The sequence below is a fragment of the Sorex araneus genome, chromosome X, assembly GCF_027595985.1.
Source record: "Sorex araneus isolate mSorAra2 chromosome X, mSorAra2.pri, whole genome shotgun sequence".
Classification (NCBI taxonomy): domain Eukaryota; kingdom Metazoa; phylum Chordata; class Mammalia; order Eulipotyphla; family Soricidae; genus Sorex; species Sorex araneus.
This window is the reverse complement of record NC_073313.1, coordinates 238,599,733-238,625,775: the sequence shown is the minus strand read 5'-3', so window position 1 is coordinate 238,625,775 and position 26,043 is coordinate 238,599,733. Positions and strand designations below refer to the sequence as shown.

General features: G+C 48.2%; 1 protein-coding gene across 4 annotated transcripts in view; it reads right to left on the bottom strand.

The window, feature by feature from the left end:
* NRP2 (neuropilin 2) overlaps positions 1–26,043 on the bottom strand; it is a 118,082-nt gene that overhangs the window by 85,310 nt on the left and 6,729 nt on the right. For all 4 annotated transcript variants that reach the window (XM_004601296.2, XM_004601297.2, XM_004601299.3 and 1 more), the window contains exon 2: positions 17,550–17,727. In XM_004601296.2, coding sequence (XP_004601353.1) covers positions 17,550–17,727 — 178 coding nt within the window. The remainder of the gene's footprint in view (positions 1–17,549; positions 17,728–26,043) is intronic.

The following is a 26,043-nucleotide window of genomic DNA, read 5'->3' as shown; positions in this document are numbered from 1 at the left end:
TAAAATGGGAGGGGTTTAGGTGGTCCCCTGTGGAGTCATTTCAGCCTTAGCAGAAGTAGTGTGAAGGAGAAGCCCCCAAAGGCCATAGCTCTACACTTGCCTTGATTTTCTCTTCCGATACAGCACTACAAATCCGTGATCTGTAATTCAACCAGCTACAAAAATATTTGCTGGATAAAACTATCCTATATAGCTACATATATGTAGTTACATGGCTGGAGCGATAGCACAGTGGGTAGGGCGTTTGTCTTGCACACAGCTGATCTGGGTTTGATTCCTCTGTCCTGCTCAAGCTATGAAGAAGAATATCCCTCACGGTAAAGCCTGGCAAGCTACCCGTGGTGTATTTGATATGCCAAAAACAGTAACAATAAGTCTCACAATGGAGACGTTACTGGTGCCCACTTGAGCAAATTGATGAGCAACGGGATGACAGTGATACAGTGATATAGCTACATAAGCAGTTAGTGAAGAAATTTACTGGGGGGATGGGGGGCGCAGGACACATACCCAGCGTTACTCAACACTTACTCCTGGCTCAGGGATCACTCTTGCTGGTACTGGGGGGGTCATAGGCAGTATCAGGGATAGGGACAGGGTTGACTATGTGCAAGGCAAGCACCTTAGCTCTCTTACTTTCCACCCCAGGAATGTGTTCTTTAAAAAAGGCTCACCTACATCATTTTCTCTCAGGTCTTATCATTTAAAGGACCCCTCTGGTGAATCCTTTTGTGAGGCAAATATTCAGCTCTTTTTTGAACTTCTTAGAAAACTAGGAAGTCTTTAGCCCATTTGCTCCAGGGGGAGAAAGTGACCCAGGGCTGGAGACTCAAATCCTTCTTTCAGGATAGACTCTCACTACACTCTGAGACCACCCCCAGCGACCCACCAGGCCCTCTGGCTGAGCCTTTTGTATAAAGGGCACACTGCAAATGGCATGCTGATTTCATGGAAGGTCTCCTTTGCCTCCTGTGTGACAGACTTATTTGGGGGCATTTTTTATTCTTAAGAGTTTGCTACAACCCAAGGAACTCTCCTTAGAAATGTCACCACAATTAAGCTCCTTGACAAAGAGCTTGCAGAGGCATAAGTTGGTGGCCCTGGAATAAAGGTAGCTTGCTGCTGGCATCAATCATCCAGCATCCACTAGGGTAACCCCCCCAAGTCTCTCTTCTTAAAAAGACGTTTTTCATTTTCTGGAAGGAAACATAAACTAGCAAACAAACATAGTAACTATTGTGTTTGCATTTCATTATTGGTAATCTCTCTCAAATGAAAAAATTCCTTTTGCAGTGTTAACCCGCCCTTTGATTATTTTATTTATTTTCCTAAGCTGCAGTTGCCGGCTCTGCTCCCTGTTCTTTTTTTTTTTTTTTTTTAACTCTCTAAAATCATTTCCCACATGCCTTTTTACCTTTCTCCTCACAGATTCTGACTTCTGCACGGCGAGCGTCTGTCTAGAGAATGCTTTCTGTAGTTTCTCGACTTCAAAGTCTTCGTGTTTCTCCCCAAACCCACACTTGGGGCGTGGGAATCTTGCCGGTGGAATTAATTTTAAGAGTTCACGGGAGAGATATGAAAAAGCCACAGTCTTTTCTCAACACCAGGCAGACATGAAAAGTGGCTTTTGAGCTGCCACATGTGCCACCCCCACCCTTGACAGTTCCTCCATGGGACGCCACAGGCTGGGGGAGCCCACCCCATCTGTGCTTGTGGAGCTCCAAAGTCCCAGCCCTTCTCCCAGGGCAGAATTATGTCTTGCCCCTCCCCGAGCTGACCTTTGGGGAAGGCTGCATGGCCCAGGAGGGAATTATTTTCAACATCAGAGGCAGAACTCTGGGGTGCTTGGGGAAGAACACCTGGCCCGCTGCATGGGATCTGAGTTTATAGGTGAGGGCATCTGTGCCCATTCAGTCATGCAGGAATAAACTCTGCCAAGCAAGCCCTACTTCCTGCCATGCTACTTGTATCATAAGTGGTTAAAGCACCACATTTTGCACACGAAAAGCTCCATCCAAACTTCTGATGCTTGCACCTGCTGTTCCTTCTACCTACAAGCCTCTGTTAGCCTTGCCCGTGGTTGGCACCTCTCACTCTGCAGAGACACGTGCCAACACCACGTCCTCAAAGATACCCACCGGGAGCACCACCTTTTCCTATCTTCCCACCCACTTACTGCTCTAAACCCTTAACGGTCATCTGGAAAGGTTTGGTCCCCACTGTGTCTTTGCTGAGACTCTGCCCTGTCAGCACCTTGACGGCAGGGGCCTCACTTTTCAAGGGGCTGAACTGACAGGATTTGCTGGAGCTTGGCACCCGGGAGGCGTCTGTTTGTTGAGTGACTAAAGGAACAGGAGGCGTCAGAAGACAGCCTCGCACGGTCAAATGCACCCAGGAGAGCCATCGGTTTGGTCTGTTTTTGACTCTCTGCCTTTATGCCCAACACATTTTGCTGAGCTATTCTGGTTGTCTCTGGAAACCAGAATGTTGCCTTGTGACTCAAAAAAAAAAGAAAAAGAAAAACCCACAAAATATAACATTTTGAGTGGAAGAAACATCTCAAATCAGGCTGACAGCATTTTCACTATTAGCGGCAAACAAATCAACTATAATTAAAATGCTGTCAAAGTGATTTGAGATTTTTCTCACACTTTCAAAGTTCCATATTTCATGAGTAGATTATCCAGGCCAGAGAATTTATCACCTCCTGGAGCGCTTTCTTCCAGGAAGCTCAAAGGCATCTACAGTGTCTTATTAATCCTTGCATTAAAACCTGCAGCGAAACAGGAGGGAAAAACAACACTGCTCTGTGCTGCTCCCCAACAAAGATGATTCCGGAGCCACAAAGAGGCTGTGGGGAAGGTTTCCGGATACTAATCTCCCTGATCAATTCAGCCCCAAGGCCAGGTTCTTGGGATGCCATCAGTCTTTGTTGTTTTTTGGTTTTGTTTTGTTCTGTTTGGGTTTGGGTCACATCCAGAGTGCTCAGGGGCTACTCCTCAAATGGTGTTTGGGTACTGCTCCAGGCATTGCTTGGGGGACCCAGCCCAGGCTTGTCACAGGCTAAGGATGCACTCTGGACCTTAAAGCTATCTCCTCTGGCCAGCCATCCCATCTTAAGAAGATATAAGCTCATGAGGGTGGTTGTTTGGGGGGGAACAGCCTGCAGTGCTTAGAGCCTATTCATGGCTCTGTACTCAGGAATAGCCCCTGGCAGTTCTTGGTGCCAAGAATTTGAACCAAGATTGGAGGGATGCAAGGCAAGCATCTTAAACCCTGTACCATCTCTCAGGCACCCTCTAGGTAAGGTTTTCTAAGGAACAATTATTCTTTCCTCGAATTCCTCCTGTATATTAGTGCTACCCATTAATAAGAAACAGGTAACCCAAGGGGGAAAGCTCACCTTGGCTGAGCATTATTATGAGGGACTAGGCCCATGGCTTGGAAGAGGTGATCAGCCTTTCTTCATGCCCATCAAGCCCTATTGCAAGCACCATGTATTTGTGAACACAGAACCCATCTCAGAGATTAAGTGACTGCCCAAAGTCATAGGATAAGGAAAGTTAGAGGCAGGCTTTGCTCTGCCCCCTCCCCAGACCTGTCTCTCACCCTTTGTACTATGGCTGAATGAAGATCTTAGATCAAGAGGAATATGAACTGGCCATGGCAAGAGAATAGTACCAGGTTCCAGGTATAAAGAAACTGCCTGGTCTCCCTCAGAGCTTAATAGAAATCTTGCTTTTTTTCTTTCATTGTTTGTTTTAAAAAAAAAAAAAAACAACCTATACGACTTGCCAAAATTAATAGACAAGCCACCAAAAGAAGTATTGAGCACATTTGGAATTTGTGGTTGCAAGATACCCCGTAGAAATCAAGCTTGGAAGTGTTCAGATGGGATAACATATTAATTTTTGAAAGTAGAGTATTTTTATAAGCGCGTAATCACCCATATGTGAACATATGGCCATTGAGTGAAAAAACAGTATCCTGAGTATTTATGAGCTCTTACAGTATCATCTAGAGTACAAATTCATAAGCATATGCATTTGCAGGGTCCACAGATTAGTTTTAGTGGGTTGAAGAATCCAATAATCCTATGCAGAAATTGTGTGTGTACGGACATTTTCCTGGGCTGGAGATATAGCACAATGAGTAGGGCATTTGCCTTGCATGAGGCCGACCCGGGTTTGATTCCTTCGCCCCTCTCAGAGAGCCTGGCAAGCTACTGAGAGTATCCCGCCTGCATGGCAGAGCCTGACAAGCTCCCCGTGGTATATTTGATATACCAAAAATAGTAACAACAAGTCTTACAATAGAGACGTTATTGGTGCCCGCTTGAGCAAATCAATGAGCAATGGGATGACAGTGATACAGTGATACAGTGATGGACATTTTTCAAACAGGCAAAAGGAAAGGGCCAGTAACAAATAGCAAAACTTAAGCTGCTGTTAAATATGCATATGCTAGGTAGAATACATGTTTTTGCTGGCAAGGCACAGCTAATCATTGCTCTTGATGGCAGCTCTGGATAGTAACATCATGAAGCACTTATCCTTCCTGAGTCTCAATTTTGCCCTCTGTAAAATGGGAATAGAACTAGTCCCCAGCTATTGGAAAGACTGCGAAGATGCAGCCTACACACACACACACACACACACACACACACACACACACACAGGCTCCCTTCCAACAGTCTTGGGCTCCTTGGCTTCTGTTCATGTTCTCTGTGTTCCACAAGGCAGGATGGGAGCCTTGAGGGAAGAGGAGCGACAGACACACGCCACTCTGGAAACTGAACTCATGACAAAGAAATGGAAAGGGACACAGTGGAAGGTGTGCCCACAGTCTCAGTGCTAGGGAGGGTGGTTTTAAAATTCCTCCGCTACAATGCCCTACCGGTGCACTTTAGTCACCTTGGTTTTGTAGACTTTATTTCCATCCTGTGGGTCTCAACCCAGGGCTCTGTAAGCAGCCTGGCAGGCTGTGTTCAAAACCACCTCCCTATCTTCTGAGGGGTACGATCGACTAGATACTCACCTCTCCTCTCCTGGGTCAGTAAACAGACATCACGCTCAGCCCAGTGCCTGACAGGTAGTAAGTGCTCAGTAAACAAATGTCATCATTCGCTGCTCACAGTACTATTACCCTCACCGTTATTTGCTGTTATCCAGTTCCCCGGACTCAGACAGGGCCAAGACTACATTTGTTTGTGTATTGATTCTGGACCCGGGTGCCTGTCTTTCTAACAGTGGCTGTTTACAGCTTGCTATTTTCTCCCTTCGTTTCTTCCCACCACAGATCGCTGGCATATTGAGTTTATTTGCAATCCCCTCACCGCCAGGGTCACTGGGGCAGTTTCGAAGGGAAGGGAGGAACGCTGACCACCCAGCGAAGGAAGTATGCGAAGAGAATAACCCAAAACAAACCCAAGGAATGATTCCAGAAAACCTTGAAGGCAAGAAAATGGGAACTGCAAATAACATCTATTTATACTTGCTCGTTGTTTTTTCCACAGAAGCCCTGGGCTGATGGAGAGGGCTCCCTGCCTTATTGTTCCCCACGAGCAGGCTGCCAAGAGCGGCTGGCGATGAGAGGAAGGCAGCCGCTCCAGACAGCGTGTCTGATAAGTCATGCTGCAGACTGAGCTCCCGGAGAATAGGGGGCACCCCTGTCCCCCCTCAACGTCTGACGATACACCGTTTCCTCCCATGCGCCACCTCCCCCGTGAAACACATTCCTGAGGTGGAACAGCCATGTCTGTCCACTCCTGGCCCAGAGACTACTTGAAGGCCCAAGTGGACGGAACGTGTCTGTGTATGGAAGGAAAGATCCTCTGGACCCTGAGGCCAGGCATGGGGCAGGCTGCATTTGGCTCAACCCTGTGCCTATCATGTCCTCACTCTCGGAAGCCAGGGGAAAGGGCCCCTTGGTAGCCTGATGGGAGGGACAGAGAAGGAAGGAGCTAAAAAGGAACCAGAATGGAAACCCACTCAGCAGCGGCTCCATCAGGGCACGGACCCCAGAGTCATGCCCTGTCAGCAGAGTGAATAAGGTTCCCGTCGGGGCTGGAGCAATAGCACAGCGGGTAGGGCGTTTGCCTTGCACACGGCCGACCCGGGTTCAATTCCCAGCATCCCATATGGTCCCCTGAGCACCGCCAGGAGTAATTCCTGAGTGCAGAGCCAGGAGTAACCCCTGTGCATCGCCAGGTGTGACCCAAAAAGCAAAAAAAAAAAAAAATAAAATAAGGTTCCCGTGCCTAAGTTGTTAGCTGCACCTCCTTCCTGAGTCCAGGGCCTGTGTGACTGTGCACCTCAGAGGTGACTGGACACCATGGAGGGGGTATCTGGCAGCACCACCCTGAGTCCGGTGTGCTGACAGCATCGCTGTACTTTGCTGGGTGAGTGGCTCCCTCTGGGACAGGTGCCCGTGAACCCGGACTCCCAGAGGGTGACATTGTGAGAGCAAATCATAACTTCCCCATCTGTCCCCAAAACGGGAGCCCGCTGGGATGAGGTGTTCTGGGCCTCAGGGAATCGATCGCTGCCTCGGGAAAGCCCTTGGTGTTCTCCGACCCCCCTCCTCCCCCTGGGATTGAGGCTTCCCAATCTCTCTCTCTCTCTCTCTCTCTCTCTCTCTTTCTCCCTCTCTCTTTCCCCCTTTGCCTTCAGAGCAAAACTCAAATGCGGAGACTGGTCTTTGAAACATACCAGGCGAAAAGACAGGCAGGGGACTGTGGAAGAGCAGGTGGCAGGTGGCGACGGCCCTTTGCTTGGGTTTCATTCATTCACAGCTTCAGGTTACAGAGCTGGGAGCTTCTCCCTGGCTCCAGAGACGAGCCTGTCACCGGTGGAAATGCTGGGCCCCAGCAGGAAGAGCCCGCCGCCACGCCAGGGTGGAGATTCTGAATATAGCACTTGGTGTCCAGTCAGCTGGAGCTGTTTCCGCCTGCCAGAGCCATTTGGTCACAGCACCAAACTGCACGGCCGCCTTCCTTCCCAAGCCAGCGGCAACGAAGTCCAGCCCTCACAATACAGAGAGAAACACTTGCCTGTCACAGGAATGCCCCTTCTTTTCTGAAGGAATCGGCCCGGGTTGGTGGGGCGATGAATGTTCTAGAATGTTAGGGGCTGTTAGTTGGGGGGAGGGGGGATGGGTGAGGAAACGGAGAATGTTCCAGAATGTTGGGGGCTTTTGACTGGAGGATCATAAGACCAGGAAGAGGTATGTGTGGCAAGGACACCCGCTTCTCCAAGAAAGGGAACCAGCTTGCAGGAAGTCTTCTAGCAGGATGGAGCAGTGTGAGTCACACCCTGAAGGACCTCTATTCACCCTCCAGCCAGAGCAGCCCATCTGCTCCAGCAGGGGCTGCTGGCTGGAGGGTTACTGCAGTGGAGTCGCCAGCAGGGCCAGGGATGACCTGGGTGGGGGGGGCCACAAAAACCGAAGGGACCTGGTGGGCGGTGGTCACCCTCAGAAGAAGAGTCCATACCCCCAACTATTGACCCAGCAGCGGGCCTTGAGTTTAGACTGAATTCTCTCTGTGCTTGGACTTGAAGATTCCAGTGGCTAACACACACACACACACACACACACACACACACACACACACACACACACAATCACTAATCACTAATACTTTCTTACCCTCCTCCCACTCTCCTAGGGATGACACATAGATAAATCACTTTGAACTTTCAGATGAAAGGTGCTCTATAAACCTCAGGTCTCATCAACTGTAATTGTTACGGTAATTATTTTAATGATAATAATGATGATAATGGGAGAAAGGAGGTGGGGTGGGGAAGAAACTGCCTACCTGGAGACAAAGAAACGCGCTTCCACTCAAACCTGCACCACCTCCAGCTCCCCGCCCTTGACCATTCCTTTCAAACTGCCAATATCTGTGCCGAAATATTATTTACTCTTTTCCCTTCCAATAAAACAATTATTTGTCCCAGCACTGTTTGCCTCGCTCACTCCCTGGCCGGGGTGTCTGCTGGGCCCTGACAGCTCAGCCACGGACTGTTTACACATCTCGCTCACCCTGCAACACTCGGGGGTTCAGCTCCACTGACACTAAAGGCAGGAGAATTCGCTGTGTGTGAGGAATCAATTACTTCCGCTGACACTCTATTACTAGCCCTCACATCTTTGGATTCCAGATGGAGAGTGAGGTGGGGAGAGGGGGCAGGGCATCTGACGAGGGGACCCTGGGAGTAGGAGGTGGATGACAGGGAGGCAGACAGTGACTATTGACTAAGAGTCAGACCTCTCGCTTGTAGTTAAAGACGCAGAAAGAAAAGAACTCTCTCCTTGACTGCCTGGCTGGCATCCGGAGGTGACCGCATAGCAGGAAGAGGCAAAGAAAAGGGATGAGCAGAGAAAAAGAAACAGGCAAGGCTTGTCAGGGATATCTAAAGAAATCAGAGCGCCCCCAAATTCCTAGCACTGGGACAGCCGATGGGATTTGAGACTTGTCGGCCCAGGGATGGACATCTGGGTGGTCAGGCTTCCATCCAGCCCTTCCTGACTCGTACTGTAGCCTCCCAGGCTCAATGTTTCTACCTGTTAAATGGCAATAACAGCCCAGAGGCCTGAGTTCCGTTGTGGGAGTAAAACATAAAAAGGTCTTGATGTAGTAGCACCTGGCACTTGTCAGGAACTCAATAGAGTCCTTGCTGCTAAGGACTCCTGCTGTCTCCCAACAGTCCCTCCACACCATCTATAGCCACGCGATAGAATCCCTAAAGGGGAGCAGCAGAAAACTATATAGGGAGTGCTCAGCTGCAAAGCAAGGAATCCATGAAAAACTCATGTGGATTTTCCTTTTTAGCTGCCCTTCAGTTTTCTAAGCCTCATTCATCTTTTCTTCGCTCTATTTCTTTAAGAAATTTTTATTCTGAAACATTTTTTTCAGGGATTTTTCATCTAGAATTTTTTTTGATTATGTAAATGAAATACAACCATCTACTCTGCAATCAAGTGAGATCAGTTATGAGACACTAGGTCTCATAATGAAGGACAATTATGGAAGCTTTTTCTTAGAAGACAAGGGCAACTCACGGTTTACCTATATATGTGTGTCATATGAAATATATATTCTATATGTATAGATATATTAACATGTATGGGATTTATACATATTCTATATATACACACATACATATCCCATGCACATCATATATAATAGGATATATACATATATATCCAGGAAAAATATATATATCTATTAAAAATGGGAATAAATATAACAGGATATATATATGTATGTGTGTATACATATATATCCAGGAATAAAATATATATATTTATAAAATGGGATAAATGGGATATATAATAGGACATATATATGTATGTGTATATATATACATATATATATTGCAATAGCACAGCAGTTGGGCATTCGCCTTTCACGTGGCCGACCCGAGTTTGATTTCTTCGCCCCTCTCGAAGAGCCCGGCAAGCTACCGAAAGTACCGAGCCCACTCAGCAGAGCTGGCAAGCTACCCATGCGTATTGGATATGCCAAAAAGAGTAATAATAAGTCTCTCAATGAGAGACTTTACTGGTGCCCACTTGAACAAATCGATGAGCAACCTGATGACTTATATTCAGGAATAAGTAGAAGAATGGAATTATATTATCTGCTGAGTTTCTCTTATTCCAAAGGTTTCAGTCTCTCTGGCATGGTAAGGACAAAATAAAGGGTGGGGGGGGGAGTTTTTTTTCTACGGGACTCCAGGAAAACACAGGTTTCAAACCCCTCTTGGAAAAATTTCATTTCTCTACTTACTCTAATTCCTTCTCTTGATCCCCTCCACACCTGGAGTGCCACTGAATTTTTGAAGAAAGCCTCTCACTCAGTGTAATTAGATGGGAGAATTACATGGAGTTACATGGGTGAGATGCTGCCCTCTGGGAGTGCCGGGTTCAGAGAAGGTGCCAGGGTAGAGAGGCAGAACAAGTGGGATTGTGTATTAGAAAATCTCCAGTGATTTTCTCAATCAGCAGATAAAATGCATTGTTAAGAGGCCATCCACAGTGAAGCTTGCATGGGGAGGGTTGGGATTGCAACATCGCATATTTAAAAACAAACCGCCAAAAATAACCGTCGTCCCGACTGCTCTTTAACCTTGGTGGGAGGAGCAGGGGAACGAACAATCTGTGGTTGTTTTTTCCCCACTTCTCAGGGCCAGTTATGCGGCTGGGTGGAGTCTGGGGTCAAGGTTGGCTAGCCAGGGGTCGGCTGCCAGCTGGACCACGGGGTGCTGGAGTTTATGGCACCACCTACCTGGGGGGTTGTGGGGGGGCACGTTTCTGTTTCAGTCATTAGCATGGTTGTTGCAATACAGAAGGGGATTGCTGTGCAGGGATTCTTTGGGGGGAGTCAGAATATTTGTGTGGTTGGTGGGTCCTGAATCTGGAAAACTGGCATACGTCATTAATGTGAGGGTCTTTCCCAAATACAAGAAACTCTCGAGAATCACAGAGAACTATTCCAGTGTGTGAGTGCAACCACAAACCCAGCTGGGGAAACCTGACCTTCTGCCCTCAGTTTTAAGGAAGACACATGAATTCAGTGAGAGTCCTGTGGTTGTGAGTGACATCTCTCCTGTACATTGTGATGTGTGCGCATAAGCCAGAGTGCTCCCTAGATTTCCCCAGACAGGCCCCTAACCATGTGCTCAGAGACTGAAGAGAGCCTGGTAGGGTGGAGCCTCAGAGAGTCCCCAGATATCCCACTTTTTCCTGCTATTAATTGGGGGAGGGAGGGAAATCATGGTCCATACCCAGTATTATCTCAGAGCTTACTCCTAGCTCTGTGCTTAAGGGTCACTCCAGGTGGGGCCCAGAGGACCATAAGCAGTGCCAGGGATCAAACCAGGGTCAGCCACATTCAAGGCAAGTGCCTTAACCCCGGTACTATACCTTCAGCTCCTCCTTATGCCTGTCTCTTCCTAAGGTGACAGTTGTCTGGCTAGGAGGTAAAATTAAATAGCGTTGCCCAGGTACCTGTTTCCTGAGAAAACTGTGCCTGGATCAGCAAGTCACAGGTTGGCCTATAATGACTGTGCTGAAGGTTTCACTTTCTCTCCCCTTCTTGACTCTGGCACGTCACCTGCCATACACATTCCCCTTTGTTCTGGATATTCTCTTCAGGATCCGTATAGGTATTCCCTCCTCCTGGGAGCCTTCCCTGATCTCCACAGTCTAGGTTGCATCCTAGGGTGTTGAGCTCCCAGAATGTCCCGGGGCAGCAGACACATTCTTGGCAGCGGCTGTAGAATGCCAAGTGCACAGGCTGCAAGGTAGGGCATTGTAGCTCAATTCCCTTCTCTGCTGCATCTAAGAATGTGACCTCGGGACAGTTGATTAAACTTCTTGGAGCTTAAGTTTCTTCATCTGAGAAAACTAACAACAACGTCATGGGCAGAGTTGATGAGAAAGTACGAGATATGTGAACTCCTGAGCCACATGCAGGGCACATGAGAGATACTCCACATGTGGTCCCTTGAAGGTAACTTGGTCATCAATAACCATTTTATTATTATTTTTTTAATTTGCTTCCCGCTTTCAAAGGCTATGCCCCGTGAAGGCAAGGAGTACGCTTGCCTCACACCGTGGCAAACACCAGCGCCTTCAAGACTCTTCCTGGAGGAACACTCGTTATTATTCTTAGAGGGAGACCAGATCATGGGGGCAGGGAAACAGAGAGAACACCTTTCATCCACCTTGCCTTGTCCTTCTGCTGTCATCATGTCGCTTCACAAGATGAGTGACTAGACAGCTTGAGCTGCTTTACAACCCAGGTCCCGGCCACGCGAGCCTATGTCCTGGCATGGCAGGCATAAAAACATCCCTGTGACACCATCTGTGAGCCTCTGCTCATTACACCCCAGGCTTGTGGGCGGGGGGGAGGGGGGGGCACAGAGGCAGAGAAATGACAGGAGCCTGTGCCCTTGGAGAACTGACATGCTCGCTACATGAGAGGATCACATGCCAGCAAATCAAGGGGAGCTGCACTGCTCCAAGAGTTGGGAGTCAGGGCACAACAGAGACTTGGAGGAATCAAGGAAGACTGAGTCGATGGGTGGAGAGGGGGGTGTCGAGCGATAGTACAGCGGGGAGGGCGTTTGCCTTGCACGCGGCCAATCTGGGTTCGATTCCTGGCATCCCATATGGTCCCCCAAGCACCGGCAGGAGTAATTTCTCAGTGCAGAGCCAGGAATAAACCCTGAGCATCGCTGTGTGTGACCCAAAAAGAAAAAAAAAAATACCTGAGTGGATGGGGAAGAGAGGACAGAGCCGGGGCCATGGAAAGGGGAGGAAGCAGGGCTTGAGCACCAGGCACTTCCAGGGGCTCACACAGGTGTGAGGTTGCCTCTGGTGGCATGGCTGGAATCAAGGGTGCTTCCTGTGTGCAGGAGATTTTTGAGGGCTCGGGGGCAAGGTGGGGCAGCAGGTGACTGAGGTCTGATTTGCTCTCTGAACTTACCTCAGTCAACTGATCCACCAGGGAAACTGCTCCCTTCCTGAAAGAGCCTCTTTCGAGAAAAATAGCCACATCATCTAACACCTAAGATTTCCTCTGTCCTAAGGTAATATTAAGAGCCCCTTGTTGTAGCAGCCAAATACCCCCAAATCTCAAGCAGAACCACAAGCAAGAACCGAGAGGGGAGGCAGTTGTCAGAAAAGACTCTGGGGTCAGTGAATGCTCCGGACTCCAGGTGCTGGCGCTCAAACCCAGTCCCGAGGACAGCATCAGTCCAGGGGCTCACATCAGTCTGCGGGGAGTGTGGCACACTGAAGCGGGCGCTGGAATCACACTGGCTTGAAACTCCCCAACGGGCAGCAAGACCTAATGAAGCAAAAGTCAGACCTCAAATCGCAGATAAGGAGAGGAGGCCTGGACGTGGGCTTGGGAGTGGCGTAGGAATGGGACTGAGAGTGGCTACCCATAACCGGAGGGAGGGCTAATAATATTGATTCCTAAGCGCCTATGAGCAAGATTAGACTCGTGTCAGTGAGGTCAGAGATAAGCATACAGGAGTTAAGGCACTTGTCCGCATGCAGCTGACTCCTATTCAAATCTCGTCACCACACAGGGTCCTCCGAGCACTTTCAGAAGTGATCCCTGAGCACTGCTGGGTGTGTTCGACCCATCCCTCCTCCCACCCCCCAAAAAAAATACCTCCAGACAATAAGATACTGACACAGCAGCTAATTTTTTGCACAAGACAGCAACGTTGCAAAGAAGGTTATAATTATCACAGTTTTGTAGGTAAGGAAGCAGTCTTGGCCAATGCCAAAATGTCAAAAAGAATTCAAGTCTATCGGATCCAAACCGGACATGACCCAGCCTCCATGGCAGAGTTTAGACAGAGAAGCCTGAATCATCAAGAAAAATCTGGCTCTCCTTAGCATCGAGTTTGCTGAAAACAACGGGGAAGTGTGGCTCATGAGTCAGCACAAGCATTATCAGAAATCCCTTTTTTTAGGGTGGACGGTGTCCCTCCAAGCAGTGCTCAGGAAGCTGGGGTGGGAGGCGGCGCCACTGCTGATTCCTGGCCAACCAGGTCAAGGGCACAAGGATGGAAGCTGCTAGTTACCTGCAGTGTGGGGGACTCCAGGGCCACAGTGAGTGGTGCTCAGGGGACCATGTGGTGCTGGGAGTGGAACTTGGGTCAGGCTGCATCCCAAGGGTAGCCACTGTACCACTACTGCACCCCAGAAATCCTTTTATACAAACGACTTTTGAAATTCTAGAGGCTACGCTTTAGCACTGGGAAATCTCACTGAGTAATAGGATAATTCTTCAGGGCTACACCAGACATGAGGTATCATCCGGCTGAACTCACACATAAACTTGATGCTTTTCAGCCTCCCCCAAGGGTTTCTGTAGCCAAAGAAATGTTCTTTCAAGTCTTCCGAGTGGTTTTTGCACTTCGTGAAACATGTCTGTCGAGACACCCATCTGGAAAAGGCCAAGTCTTGAAAGGCCCCAGATTCCTGATGTTTGGTTTTATTTGGTGGCGCCTCTGGGCGGGGGTGGGGGTGCCAGGCCCGGGAATAGCTGTGTTTCGTGGGCAAGTGGGTGTCTTTAAGAATGCATACATTTTCAATTTCAGAAATGGGAAGAATAGCCAACATCTTGTGTGTATGTTTCCAAAACCCGAACATGCAGCCGCCGGCTGATGACTCAAGCGAAAGGCAGCAGTAGCTTCTTCCCCGGCTCAGGGAACAAAGGCACTGCTCCCTGCTTGCCCAGATGGCCCCGGGGCCGGCCCTTCTGCCCTTGGGCTATACCCACATGGCAGTGAAATGGGGGCACACCCCAAGCAGCCTCTGGATCCAGGGGGCGGGGTTGGGGTTCTTGCAGTCGGTCAAAGGTTGGAGACTAGGAGCCCCCTCCAGATGGGAGCTTCGGATCTTACTGACTCAGACAAAGCTGAGGTTGCTGAGCGAAAGTTTCCAAGCAAAACACGAGTTCAAATGGAACAAAATTAACAAGCAATAACGTTGAGAGGAAAAAGTCTGTCTGGGTTTTCTTCAGCAATGACCTTGACCTTTGGGCTGCTCCCAGCTAAGCAATGAGGGTGTCTGCTCACAAGAATCATCCTCTATCTCAGCCCCTTCCCCAGGTCATGGGGAAGCCTGGCCAGGAACCCCTCACCCAGGAGAAAGAGGCAAAGCCAGCTGACCACAGCCCCTTCTCCGTCCTCTCTGGGGATGACATTCATTCATTTTTCACTTTCTCACTTTTGGTCTTTTGAAGGGGTGTTGCTGCCGTGTTTGATCCTCAGGACAGTTTAGGTAATTTTCTCAGATCCACCCTTTGGGCCTGGAGGGCCAAATCAACTCAAAACATGCACTCGAATTCAAAGGAGAAAGGAAGCTGATTTCCTTTGATATTAAGCACTTCCCAAACCCAGGAGCTCTCTTGGAAGGAAAATGTGAGAGGGCCAGAGAGGAGAAACGAGATGGAACTTCCAGGACCTGCAATTAGATTCATTGTTCCTTTCACAAGAAAGGGATGGGAGGCAGTAGGGGAGGAGGAGCCGCAGACCCTTATTCTGAGTGCAAATGGTGCAAGTTGGGACCATTGTGAAAAACACCTTGCAGAGAGATGGAGAGAACCAGATATGTCTTTCTAAATAGAAAAATTAAAAATTAAAAAAGAAACTAATGTGAGAGTAATGGGCTGTGAAGGAGAAGAATGGGGAGGAGAGGGAACTAAGGATGAGGTTAAGTAGTTGAGTCTTGATCCCAAGAGAGCAAGAGAGCTTTTTTGACAAGTTGGCATGAGGGGAAAGAGACTTTAGAAAGAGGTGCTTTCCCCTCGACCTTCCTGACTTCTGTGACATGGAACGAGGGAAGCAGGAGAGAGACAGGAAGCGCCTTAGGAAGGACAGAAGATAACTTGTAACTGGCTCTCCCTGCTCCAATTCCCCGTGCGAGGCAAGTCTCTGTCCTTTGCACTGCCAAGGTCTGGCACCCCCATCTTTGGAGCTGAGTCCCGTGAGGGGACGTGGTCCCCAGCAGCCCCTCGCAGGGCAGGAACATGTTTTCCTGGCCTTTCCTACTTCCCACCAGGTTTGAAGTCATGTTCACGAATTCCCAAGTCCTCCCTGCCAAGAGCTCTGCCTTCTCTCCCTCTGCCATTATGAATATACATAACATGACCTCTTAGCAACTTCGCCGGGAGGTGCTGGCATCAGCAGAACAGAATTTGGCCCTCGGTCCAGAGAGGTGCTTAGTCAAATTTCTCAGAGCTCAGACAGACCCAAGCTCTCTGTACATCACGCTGTCGTTTGTGCCAACCTTCCGCAGCCCCGCCAGAGGCACACAAACACCTTATAAAGAAACTAGCTCTCTTGACAGAAATTCTCGTCCTCACAGAAGCTCCCGGTGGGGAACAGGAAGGAGGAGAGGCTGGGGTGTGTGTGGAACTGTGACAAAGAGGAACTTCGGAGTCTTCCACTGGGTCTGGAGGGAGCTGGGATTACCAAGTCTGTCTTATGACTCTGTGTCATATGAGGGAACCGTTGGGAACGCTCCAGTTTCCCAGATCTTTTTAGGAAAAAAACTGCACTCTGGGTGCAAAGAAAGGAGCCCCCAAAGGATCCCAGGGCATGGATTTACTGAGCCTTACAGTTCAGCAAGTGGGTGAGGGGCTGCACTTTTCCATGAGACTCACACCTGTTCCTTCAAACCTCTGCCCGCTGGCCTCCTGCTGCTCAGACTGTTCAGACTATTTATGAATGCTATGGGCACATGAAAATGGGAGCCCAGGCACCTTGTAGGTGCTCATCTACAAGAGGCCACGACATAGACTCTTTCCTGCACTGAAACTTTCTTTTGCTTCTGTGAAGGATGACTTTGGACCTCACTAGAATAAAGAGAGCTCAATTCTGGAGTTTTCATGATACCGTCTTCTCCTCCACCTACCCTTCTCATCCTCGACACCCTGGGATGACCTACCCTTTCACATGCATGCCCGAATGTCTAAATGCCCAACTGGTATCTTCTGAGCCAGAAATTTCCAAGGTGTCAAAAGTGCTCTTTTGAGACCAGCCCGGTCACCTGGGGGTGGGAGGCAGCAGAGATCTAACTTCTCTGTTTCATTTTTCTCAACGGCAATTATGGAAGTCGAAGTGGCACCAACTTCCCAGGGCCATAGTGAGAAAAAAAATGGACTGATATTTGTAAAGCAATTAGAAGAGTGTTTGTGGACTAAATCCGCCACACTAATTTCTCTGCCTCTTGCTTGCCTGGTGCAGAAACCAAGAGTAAGGGTGAACTGTAGATGGAACAGCGCAGAGATTCAGACTTTCAACTCTCTTCCTGAAAGGAAACCAACTGCCACTTTGTAAAAGTACAGGCTGATCCTTCCCAGCCGGGACATACAGGAAGCCTGGACGAGGGGATCTGACTACTGCTTAATGAACCATGCTCATGTGGGACTTCCAATGGATGTGTGAGAGCAGCACTGGACACGGGGAGGCGTCCCAGTCAAGAGATGGGGTTCTGGGATCCCCATGACCAGTTTTTGAAAAAAAAAAAAAGAATATGCTATTCTTTTTTTTTATCCCACAGGGCAGAGGGTTGAATTTGGGGGCCACACCTTGCTGAGCTCCGAGTTTATTCTTGCCTTTGCACTCAGAAATCACTCTTGGAGGCTCAATGGACCATATAGAGTGCTGGGAATTGCTCCTGGGTCAGCTGTGTGCCAGGCAAGCTCCCTACGTGCTGTACTTTCAGTCTCCTTGCCCCCCAGCACCCCTTGCAGCTCTCAAGCCACCCCCCCCAGGTTGTTATTCTTTACACTCTTCCCTGGAAGGCTCCTTCCTCTGACCTTTGGGGATCAACTGGGCCTTTCCTTCCCCTGAAAGAGAATGTTCTTTTGAAGTTCCCCTCTGGAGCCTGCATCCACCATGGCTTCTTTCAGAGGACCCGGGGCCAGAGTTGCCATGAAGGGGGGTGGGGGTGGGTTTGAGGGTCAGCGGGGGTCACTCCAATACACGGTCACACAGGGTAGCGCTTACTTGCAGTCATGCTTCTCGATTTCGAAGTGAGGGTTGAAATTGAGGACGATCTTCTGGTTGGGCTCAGGGGCATAGACGATCCACTCGCAGTTCTGATGGGACGGGTAATCCTGGGGGTACCCTGGGGAGGTGATATAGCCAGCGTCTTTGGAATTCAGGCGGCCGCCGCAGGGTTGCTCTGAAAGAGAAGCAACAACCCCAAGAACTTCAAATATGTTCTAGTCATTTCCCCCTCCTCTCCTCGTTTCTCTTTCTATCAGTGGCTGATTAAAACTGTGTCCCAGACCTTTTATGGCAGTCCAGGAGACTAACCTCCTTACTCATTCAGTGGAAGAGATTATTTTAGCTCATCCTCCCAGCCCCCACTTACCCAACTAAACACACACACACACACACACACACACACACACACACACACACACACACACACTCCCCAAATGAAAATATTCCAGAAGACGGTCATAAATATTCCCAATTACATGCTCTGAGGTTAAAAAAAAAAGTAACAAGAAGTCAGTCCTAGCGCAGGCCTCCTGCCTTCCCTGTCTCCCTCCTCAACCCCTCTTCTCCTTCTCCTCCAAACCTTCATCTCTAGTTTGATCTCATAAATCCTGTGTGTGACTTGGTGTCTCGCAGCCCAGCGGTGCAGCAGCCAGCAGTCAAGGCTCCGGGAACTGACAATAGTGGTTTTGTGGTGCCGACCCACAAGAGAGGCTGGTAACAATTACAAGCCATGCTGCAGAGGGAGCTCTTCCAGCTTTGGATCGGAACAGACCCTAGAGGGTGATTGCAGCTTGGTTTTTTTTTTTTTTTTTTTTTTAAGAAAGAAAAAACAAAACCTCCAAACACTTAATGCCACATACACCACAAATTTGATTTATTATTTCGTTATACACTGAGTGGAAAAAATCTGCATTGAAGATTCCACTGGCTCTGACCTCAGACTTTCGACAAAAGTGCTTTGTGCTGAGTGGACGCCTGTGATCCGTACCCCCGCCCCCACCCCAAGTCCCTTCTGCCAGGCTAACACCACCAGAGTGTGCTGCTGCTGCTTCTGACGGCCAAGCGGCCTGGAAAGATGCTGTCAGAGCAGCCTCTGCAGCCCCACCCCACCCCCTTCCTAGCATTGCTTGGCTGGAGGTAAACAGCTTCTTGTGGGCCAGGAGGGATAGGAATTTTTTTTTTTTTAAGGCAGAAAAGGTGGGTGATGGCATTTGAGGAATTATCTATATTTGAGCATGCAGCTCTGCAAACCCCAGGAGAAGTTCCTGTGAAATGTTAGGGTGCTGGGGGGCCAGCGTGTGTGTGTGTGTGTGTGTGTGTGTGTGTGTGTGTATGTATGTGTAGGGGATGTTTAATACTTCCGTGGAACAGAAGATGGGAGGGCACAAGAGACCTGGAAATATTCAGAAGCCTTTCGCAGTGTGCCTCTCTTAGCATCAATCACGGTTTAATACCGCCATCTGCATGGAGCAGCACGGGCCCGTGAATTATGGATGATGCCTCAGCAGCCACCTTCCAGTACCAGGGACTTGCTCCCAGGTCCCTCTTTGAGGGAACAGGATCCTGCCTTTTTCTGACTCTACAGGTGCACTCTTCTGGGCCCGTCTGCTGGCAGGCCCCTCTCTAGGACCTCTGCATTAGATGACCGGCCTGGCACACTGAAATGCAAAAGCTGGGCAGGCTGCACCTCAGTGGTGGAGCCGCACAGATCCACGCCAGTAGCCTTTCAGGCGGCCAGCCTCCAAGAGCTCAAACTGTGCCTGTGTGGAACGGCCCAGAATCTAATGGATTCAGGTTCCATTTCCTACTGGGTGGAAAACAAAGGCAGGCCATTTCCTCTGGCTCACAGAGCTCTCATCATCCTCTAACTAATGACCCCGCATCCTCCCCATGCAGGAGCACAATGGAACCCTGCCCTGATGCCAGAGGATCCTCAGGCCCCTGAGGTGGGCTACAACCCATCCTACCGGCCCCTCCCCACCACAATTCTTGGGGGGCACCACCCATCCATGCTGGGCACATCTGCCAACAAAATCAAATTGCGGGCCCTTGATCTTGGCTCCTATTTGTGAAACTGGACTTGAAAGAGGCTCCTAGGAAGGGGTGAGGGGGGGAGTGTCTGGGGGACGGGCATGGGTGGGGGGGTCTGGACACTTGCAGCTGCTCTTTCCAAGCCAGCAGGACAGGCACGTTTCTAGCAGGTCCAGCTACTGGGCCAGTGTTTTTGCTGAAAACCACAGCCCCTGTCAGCAACTCACCTCATCCACCCTCAACTTGTCACTTCAGAGATCATCAAAGGGCCTCTGAGCTGGGCTTCTGTAAGGGGTGACCTAACAGTGTGTTCTCTGAGTATCCCCCCACACACACACACTAACCCACAATTACTCTTGGGGAATAACCCATCACCTTCAACTCCCTAGCCCCTCAAGTTCAAGCTTCTAGTAATTAGACCAGCACACATAATCAGAAAAAAAAAACACCACAAAAAACAGGAAGCTTCCTTGGAGAAAGGTTGAATTTCTTATTCATACCAGAAGTAATCATTTCCTCATTTAAGTTAAAAAAAAATCAAAACACAAAACAAAATCTATGCATATATCCCTTAGCTGAGGGATAGCTGTATGTGTTTTCTGCATTTAAGGATGTCTTAAACCAACCAAACACACAGCAGTAACACATCTGTTTGCCTGTCCTTTCTTCATCTAAAGAAAATCAAGCTATTTATTATAACATCTGGGGATTCATTAAAATATTGGCTTTCATTGAAGGTGGATAACCTTTCCAATATCCAAACATTTATAGACTCACGTTCCCGTTTGGCTGGCACTCACACTCAGAAACACATACAAACATAGACATGGAACATACATCAAGTACATATACATATTAGAAATTCGCACTTTCGTCCTTTCCCACTTTCACACCCTCTCATAAAACATCACACATCATTTGTACAGACACATATCCACCAAGGAAAAAAAAAACAACTAGAATCTCTGTCCCTATTTTTCTTGGAGAGAAGCAAATACTTGAAATGCATCAGTAAAAAGTCTAAAGCAAACACGTTTAATCCTTCGACACCTCTTCTTGATAATTGCTCTTTCATTTCCGGATTTGGGGATCATTTATTTCTTAAATACAAACACGCCTCCTACAGAAACTAGCTAGACTTTCCGCTGAAGAGCTATATCCCATCCATTACTCTGGAGGTCTTTATTCAGTTCCCAAAGTAAGGAAATAGTCTCTGTCCTTTCAGAGGGAGTCCAGCCTCCTCAAAGAAGGGTTGAACTCAAGGGCAAATGCCTTTAGGCCACATCTCCTAGGAAGGGAAATTGTCTCTGTTGAAGTTTGAGCTGATCCAGTTTGGTGAGTTGACAAGGGACTTTTTTTTTCCATTCAGCACTTGAATTCATACCTTTCCTTTCACCTGGGGAAAACTCCTTTCCCAAGGGGGCAATGCAGGCCTAGGAGGTTCCAATGGTGCTCCTTCACCTGGGGCGGTGGGAGGGGGAGGGGGCAGAAACCTGAGGGATGGGCCAATTGGTGAGATCAATACCAGAAAGGCACTGGAATCCCCAAAATGGGATTCCAGTGATACCTTCAGTGCCATGATTTGACCCAAGAGGTACACTAAGTTTTAAAGTCACTCATTTCTGATCCCTGCCTCTGGCTTTGGTTTGGAGGTTTTATTATACCCTCTACCCCCCCTCCACTTACCCCCCTTTCCCCCACCACAACGTGCCTGGGCTCTGCTGGTGGCCCCAACACTACCGCCTGGGGGAGAGCTGGCTTGAGATCAGGCACAGGGATTGAGTCTCCATCCACGTGTAATTTTAGGGCGCCCTGCCAGCTCCAGACAGACACTCCCTGCCACATAACCTTAGTATGGCACATCACTGTTCCTTAGTCAGATCTGATATTTAGGAAGTATTGAGAAATAATTTTGGGGAAAAAAATCTGGTTTGCCTTCTAAGGAAATTCAATTGGGAGTTATTTTAAAGGAACGCCGTGCGTATGATTTGAACTTGAGGATAGTATTTGCTAAAGACTAGCCTAGCCACAGTGATGATTTTGGAAGGTTTGTGGGGGCTTCCCCAGCAGTGTTCAGGGGGCCCAGGTGGCACTCCCAGTAACACTCACATAGGCAGACCAGAGGTTCGATGCCAGGGACAGTCGTGGTTCTGGGGAGAGAAAGGGCACCTGCTGCAGAGGGCAAACTCCAGCTCTCGGCTCAGGAGCAATCTTCCCAAGCCTGGTAAAGATTTTGATTGTTTATGGGTCACGCCTAGTGGTTCTTAGTGCTTACGCCTGGCTCCTTGCTCAGGGATCACTCTTGAGGGTGCTGGGGATTAAACTCAGGCTGACTGTGTGCAGGGCAAACACCTTACCATTAAAGCACTATCTCTCCAGCCCCCAGTCAAGAGTTTTTTTTAAGTTTCTATAGTAAATGGTTTTTAAATAATCAGACTGACAATGGCTTACTTCACAAAGGACAGAGAGACACCAGGAGCCCCAGGCGATAGCCTTCTGGCAGTCTGTGGTAAAAGAACAGATTGTCTAGTTTAGATGAACTGAAGAAAAAAAGTCCTTGGTGAAAAACCAGGCACACTGAGGACTGGCTTCCTGTGAGCAGTGGCTGACAAAGGTGGGCCTTGGGTAACCAGCCTGATTAGGAGGAGGAGGTGCAGTGGAGGGGTGGGGAAGAGTGGACCTTGGAAAGAGTGGGGTGGGGATGCAGGGCTGGAGATATGGTGCAGGAGGAAAGACACTTGCCTTGCCTATGGCTTAGAAAGATGAGACCCAGGCCGAGACCCAGGCTGAAACCCACAGTAACGCCCAAGTTCCCCCTAGCACCAGCAGGGATCACTTCTGAGCCAGGAATTGTGTTGCCCCGTGTGCCCTCTTCACCCTCCAAAAAAAAGTGGGTATGTGTCACCTGGGTTCCTAACCTGGAATCACCTTGCTTCCTAGACTGTAATTGAGTGAGAGGAATGAAGTATGTGTGTGGTTTTCAAAATTCCTTTTCGAAGTGTTTGTTTTCCCCTTGACCATCCTTTCCCCAGAACTTCAGATAAGAGGCTGGCAGATAAGAGCGGGGCTCTTCTGGGGTGCAAGGAGAGAGGGTGTCTTGACTATGTAGATTCCGGCTACTAAGTCCCTTCCCATTCCCTCCTGGAGAATGCTCTGGAAACAGGTTTGAGCTCCGCGGAACTGTAAAATGCCATGGAAAGGAGAAAGTAGGAGTAGAAGACATCTAGCTTTCAGTCACACCTGAGGGCACTTAGTGGAGAAAACTAGTCTCATTTCTCATGATAATCATCCACTGTATTTACTTTATAATGTATCCTCTAGCCACAACATAATTCTATCTGGAATTTCCATGGCATTGTTCTCATTCATTAGTAACGAGGCAAAGAAGAAGCACTTTCTGCAGCTTAAAAAGAGAAGGTTGTCACCTGGCATTTCTAAGCAGCTCTATGTTCCTTCCCACCTCACAGCAAGCTGTGAGATCTCGAGTTTTATTTTTCCTCTACGCAATGAAGTAGTGATTCTAAAGGTCAGTCCCTCCAAGTTCTAATATGTAAATTTCGTATAATGTGGGGTGGCTATTACCCATTTATTAAATCCCCAATTAAGAAGATTCTCTTGGGGTTGGAGAGATCAAACAGGGGGTAAAGCACTTGCGTTGTATGAAGTCAACCTGGCACCACATAAGGTCCCTGTATCCCACTGGGAGTGATCCCTGAGCACATTGCCAGGGGTAAGCCCTGAGCGCCACCAGATGTAGCCCCACATCAACCAACCAACCAACCAACCAACCAACTAACTGCCAACAAACAAACAAACCAAAAGCAAAACTGAAAAATTGAAGATGCCCTACCCCTCTAAACAGTCATTCAAGGTGTTACTCCTGTTTCATTTAGTGGGTGTACCAGAACCAATAACTCAGGGATTCTTTGGTTGAACATGTCTGTCTTGCATTATGAAGAGCTCAAGTGTCTCTTTTAATCACATTAGCTCTACTGACGTTAGTTTCTTTTCTTAACTCAGTCTGTGGCTGCATATTTATAAATATTATGGACACACAGTTCTGTATGTGAGCATGTCAACAGCGGCAATGCTGAAAGGAAGACCAAAAGGAGTTTCTTCCAATAATCCTTCACCCACATCAGCTAAGTTCTTTGCTCGGGGTTTTAACTAAATTTTGCTCACGCACCCTGGTTAAGCTGCTTTTAAAGAGTTATTTCTGTGAGCTGAGGCTGGATTTTGTTTTATTCAAAGCGACTTCAGCCTGTCACAAGACAGTCTCATAAAGTCTGTATCTTGGCTTAGACTGGGAAGAAATGAGCCAATCCATCAGCGCAGGAATGCAGCTGTTTGACCACTTCCTAAGGCAACTGGGAAGGGTTGCAATCTATTCAATTTATGGGACTGGGTGGCAGTGAAAGATGCACTCCTGAAGGCAGAGCAAATGGAAGTCCCTGTGAACTTTTGCAAAGATAAAGTTCAAAATCAGAAATGGAGAGCCACTGGGGAGGGCAGGCTGAAGCGACTCAGCAGGAAGGGACCAGAAAAAAAGAGTTTTTGGCAAGAGGCAGAATCCCTCTTCTGAACACCCCCCCCCTAATGAATTTACCACGGAGAGCACTGGACATGGGGTCTGCAAATGGGGCCTTTGGAGAAACTCTTCCCTTGAATCAGGATTCTAAAAAACAAACCATCAGTGAATCGTTAAAATGCAACTTTGATGCGATTACCTCTCCTGACCTCGAATCCTGCCACCTGTGGTAACCTTGTTATTTGTCATCTTATATCATAAACAAATGCAATTCCAATAGGGCAGCCAATATAATATCATTAGTTTATATTTATGTCCGCTCTTTTCCAGCCCTCATTGCAAATGCAATTTTGATGCCATTGATGAGAGATCTGGGATTACAATTCCTGACTGGTTCAGCAGACATTTGGGGAGGAAATAGAAGGAGAATAATTCTGAGGGCTTCAAAAATCAAAGGCGGAAAAAAAGGTAATATAATATATTTTTTCATTTATTTTGATTAACTGAAAGCTTAGGTTGTGACATCGATGGCTCCCCATTGGCTAGTAAATGAAATCCAAACCCCTTGGCCTAGCAATTTAGGCCTTGCATTGAGTCCAAGCTATTCTTTCCCACCTTATTTGCAATTACTCGCCTCCTCACATTCTAAGCTGCAGCCTCTGAATGTTCCCCAAGCCCAGTGTGTATTTCTCTGTCTCTGTCTTCTCCTATCCTGGCCTGGCTTCCCTGGAATCCGACAGTAGGAATAAGCTCTCCTGCCCACTGAGGCTGAAGTTCTTCAGCATCTTCCACATGTAAGGATCCAGGACAGTCCAATCAACTCTGCTGGACCACCTGCTATGAGAAGCTCATGAGTCCTTTTTGATTTCCCCTTGGAGAACCTCAAAGGTGCAAAGCCAGAATCTCCCAAAAGTGAGACCCCATGAGGCTTGAGGAATGATAGGCTTAAGGATAGACTGAGTGGCTGACCACGAAGTCCAAGAGAGCTTTTTCTGGTCTTCCAGCTCTCTCCTTTCCTTCCCAACCACAGCTATTAGGGAATGCAAATATTTTTAGTGATGAACTGAGAGTGCTAATAACTAGTCTGGGATAACAGCTGGTGAGAGGTCAAAGGAAAACTAGTAGGGATGAGGTGTCATAGGACTTTCCAGCCTCCAAGAGGGTATTTACATTTCAATTTTAACAATGGTAAACTGACTTCATCTAGGGGGTTTCTTGTCCCCTACCTCTATCCACCCTCTCTAACTGTTCCCCCCCACCCCCACCCCCACCATAAATTCTTGCCTTTTGTTTTCAGTAGCTCCAGGAAAGTACAAATTATTACAGCATCACTGAACCATTTACTGGTTCCAGATTGTCTCTTACTGGGTTTCAGCTCACTTGTCTCTACTCATCCCTCCCTACTTCATTTCCCCTACGTCTCAATATGCCTTTTGGGCACATCTGTTTTATTTTTCACCCTTATCATGCAATTATTCTTACCACTCGGTTCAGTAATTTGCAATCCCTTTATCTTCTTCTCTGAAAGATGGACCAGAAGCTGGATCTCTGGTTATCACTGGATCTCTGGAGGCTGTGAGCATGGTAACCCAGGATGGGTGCATTAAAGCGGGCTGGAATTCCTGCCACTGAACACTACAGGGAGAGCTTTCCCTCTGTGCCTCCTAGTCCCTTTCCACCTTCCCCCTCACCCCCATATTAGATCATGACTCTTTTATGAAAATCCAGAGGGAAATAGGATTATTAAGTGTCTTGCTGGATAAAAGTTATTTTGTCTTTATGATGACTTTTTTCTTTCTTTCTATTTTTTCTTTTTTTTTTTTTGGCGTTCAGCTACAAAGGGGATATAATGCCAGAGTAGAAGTTATCAGAGGTTGGGGAAAGGACACCAGTATTAGTGCTCCCGCTAAGGACACTTTCAAGGGATAAAGA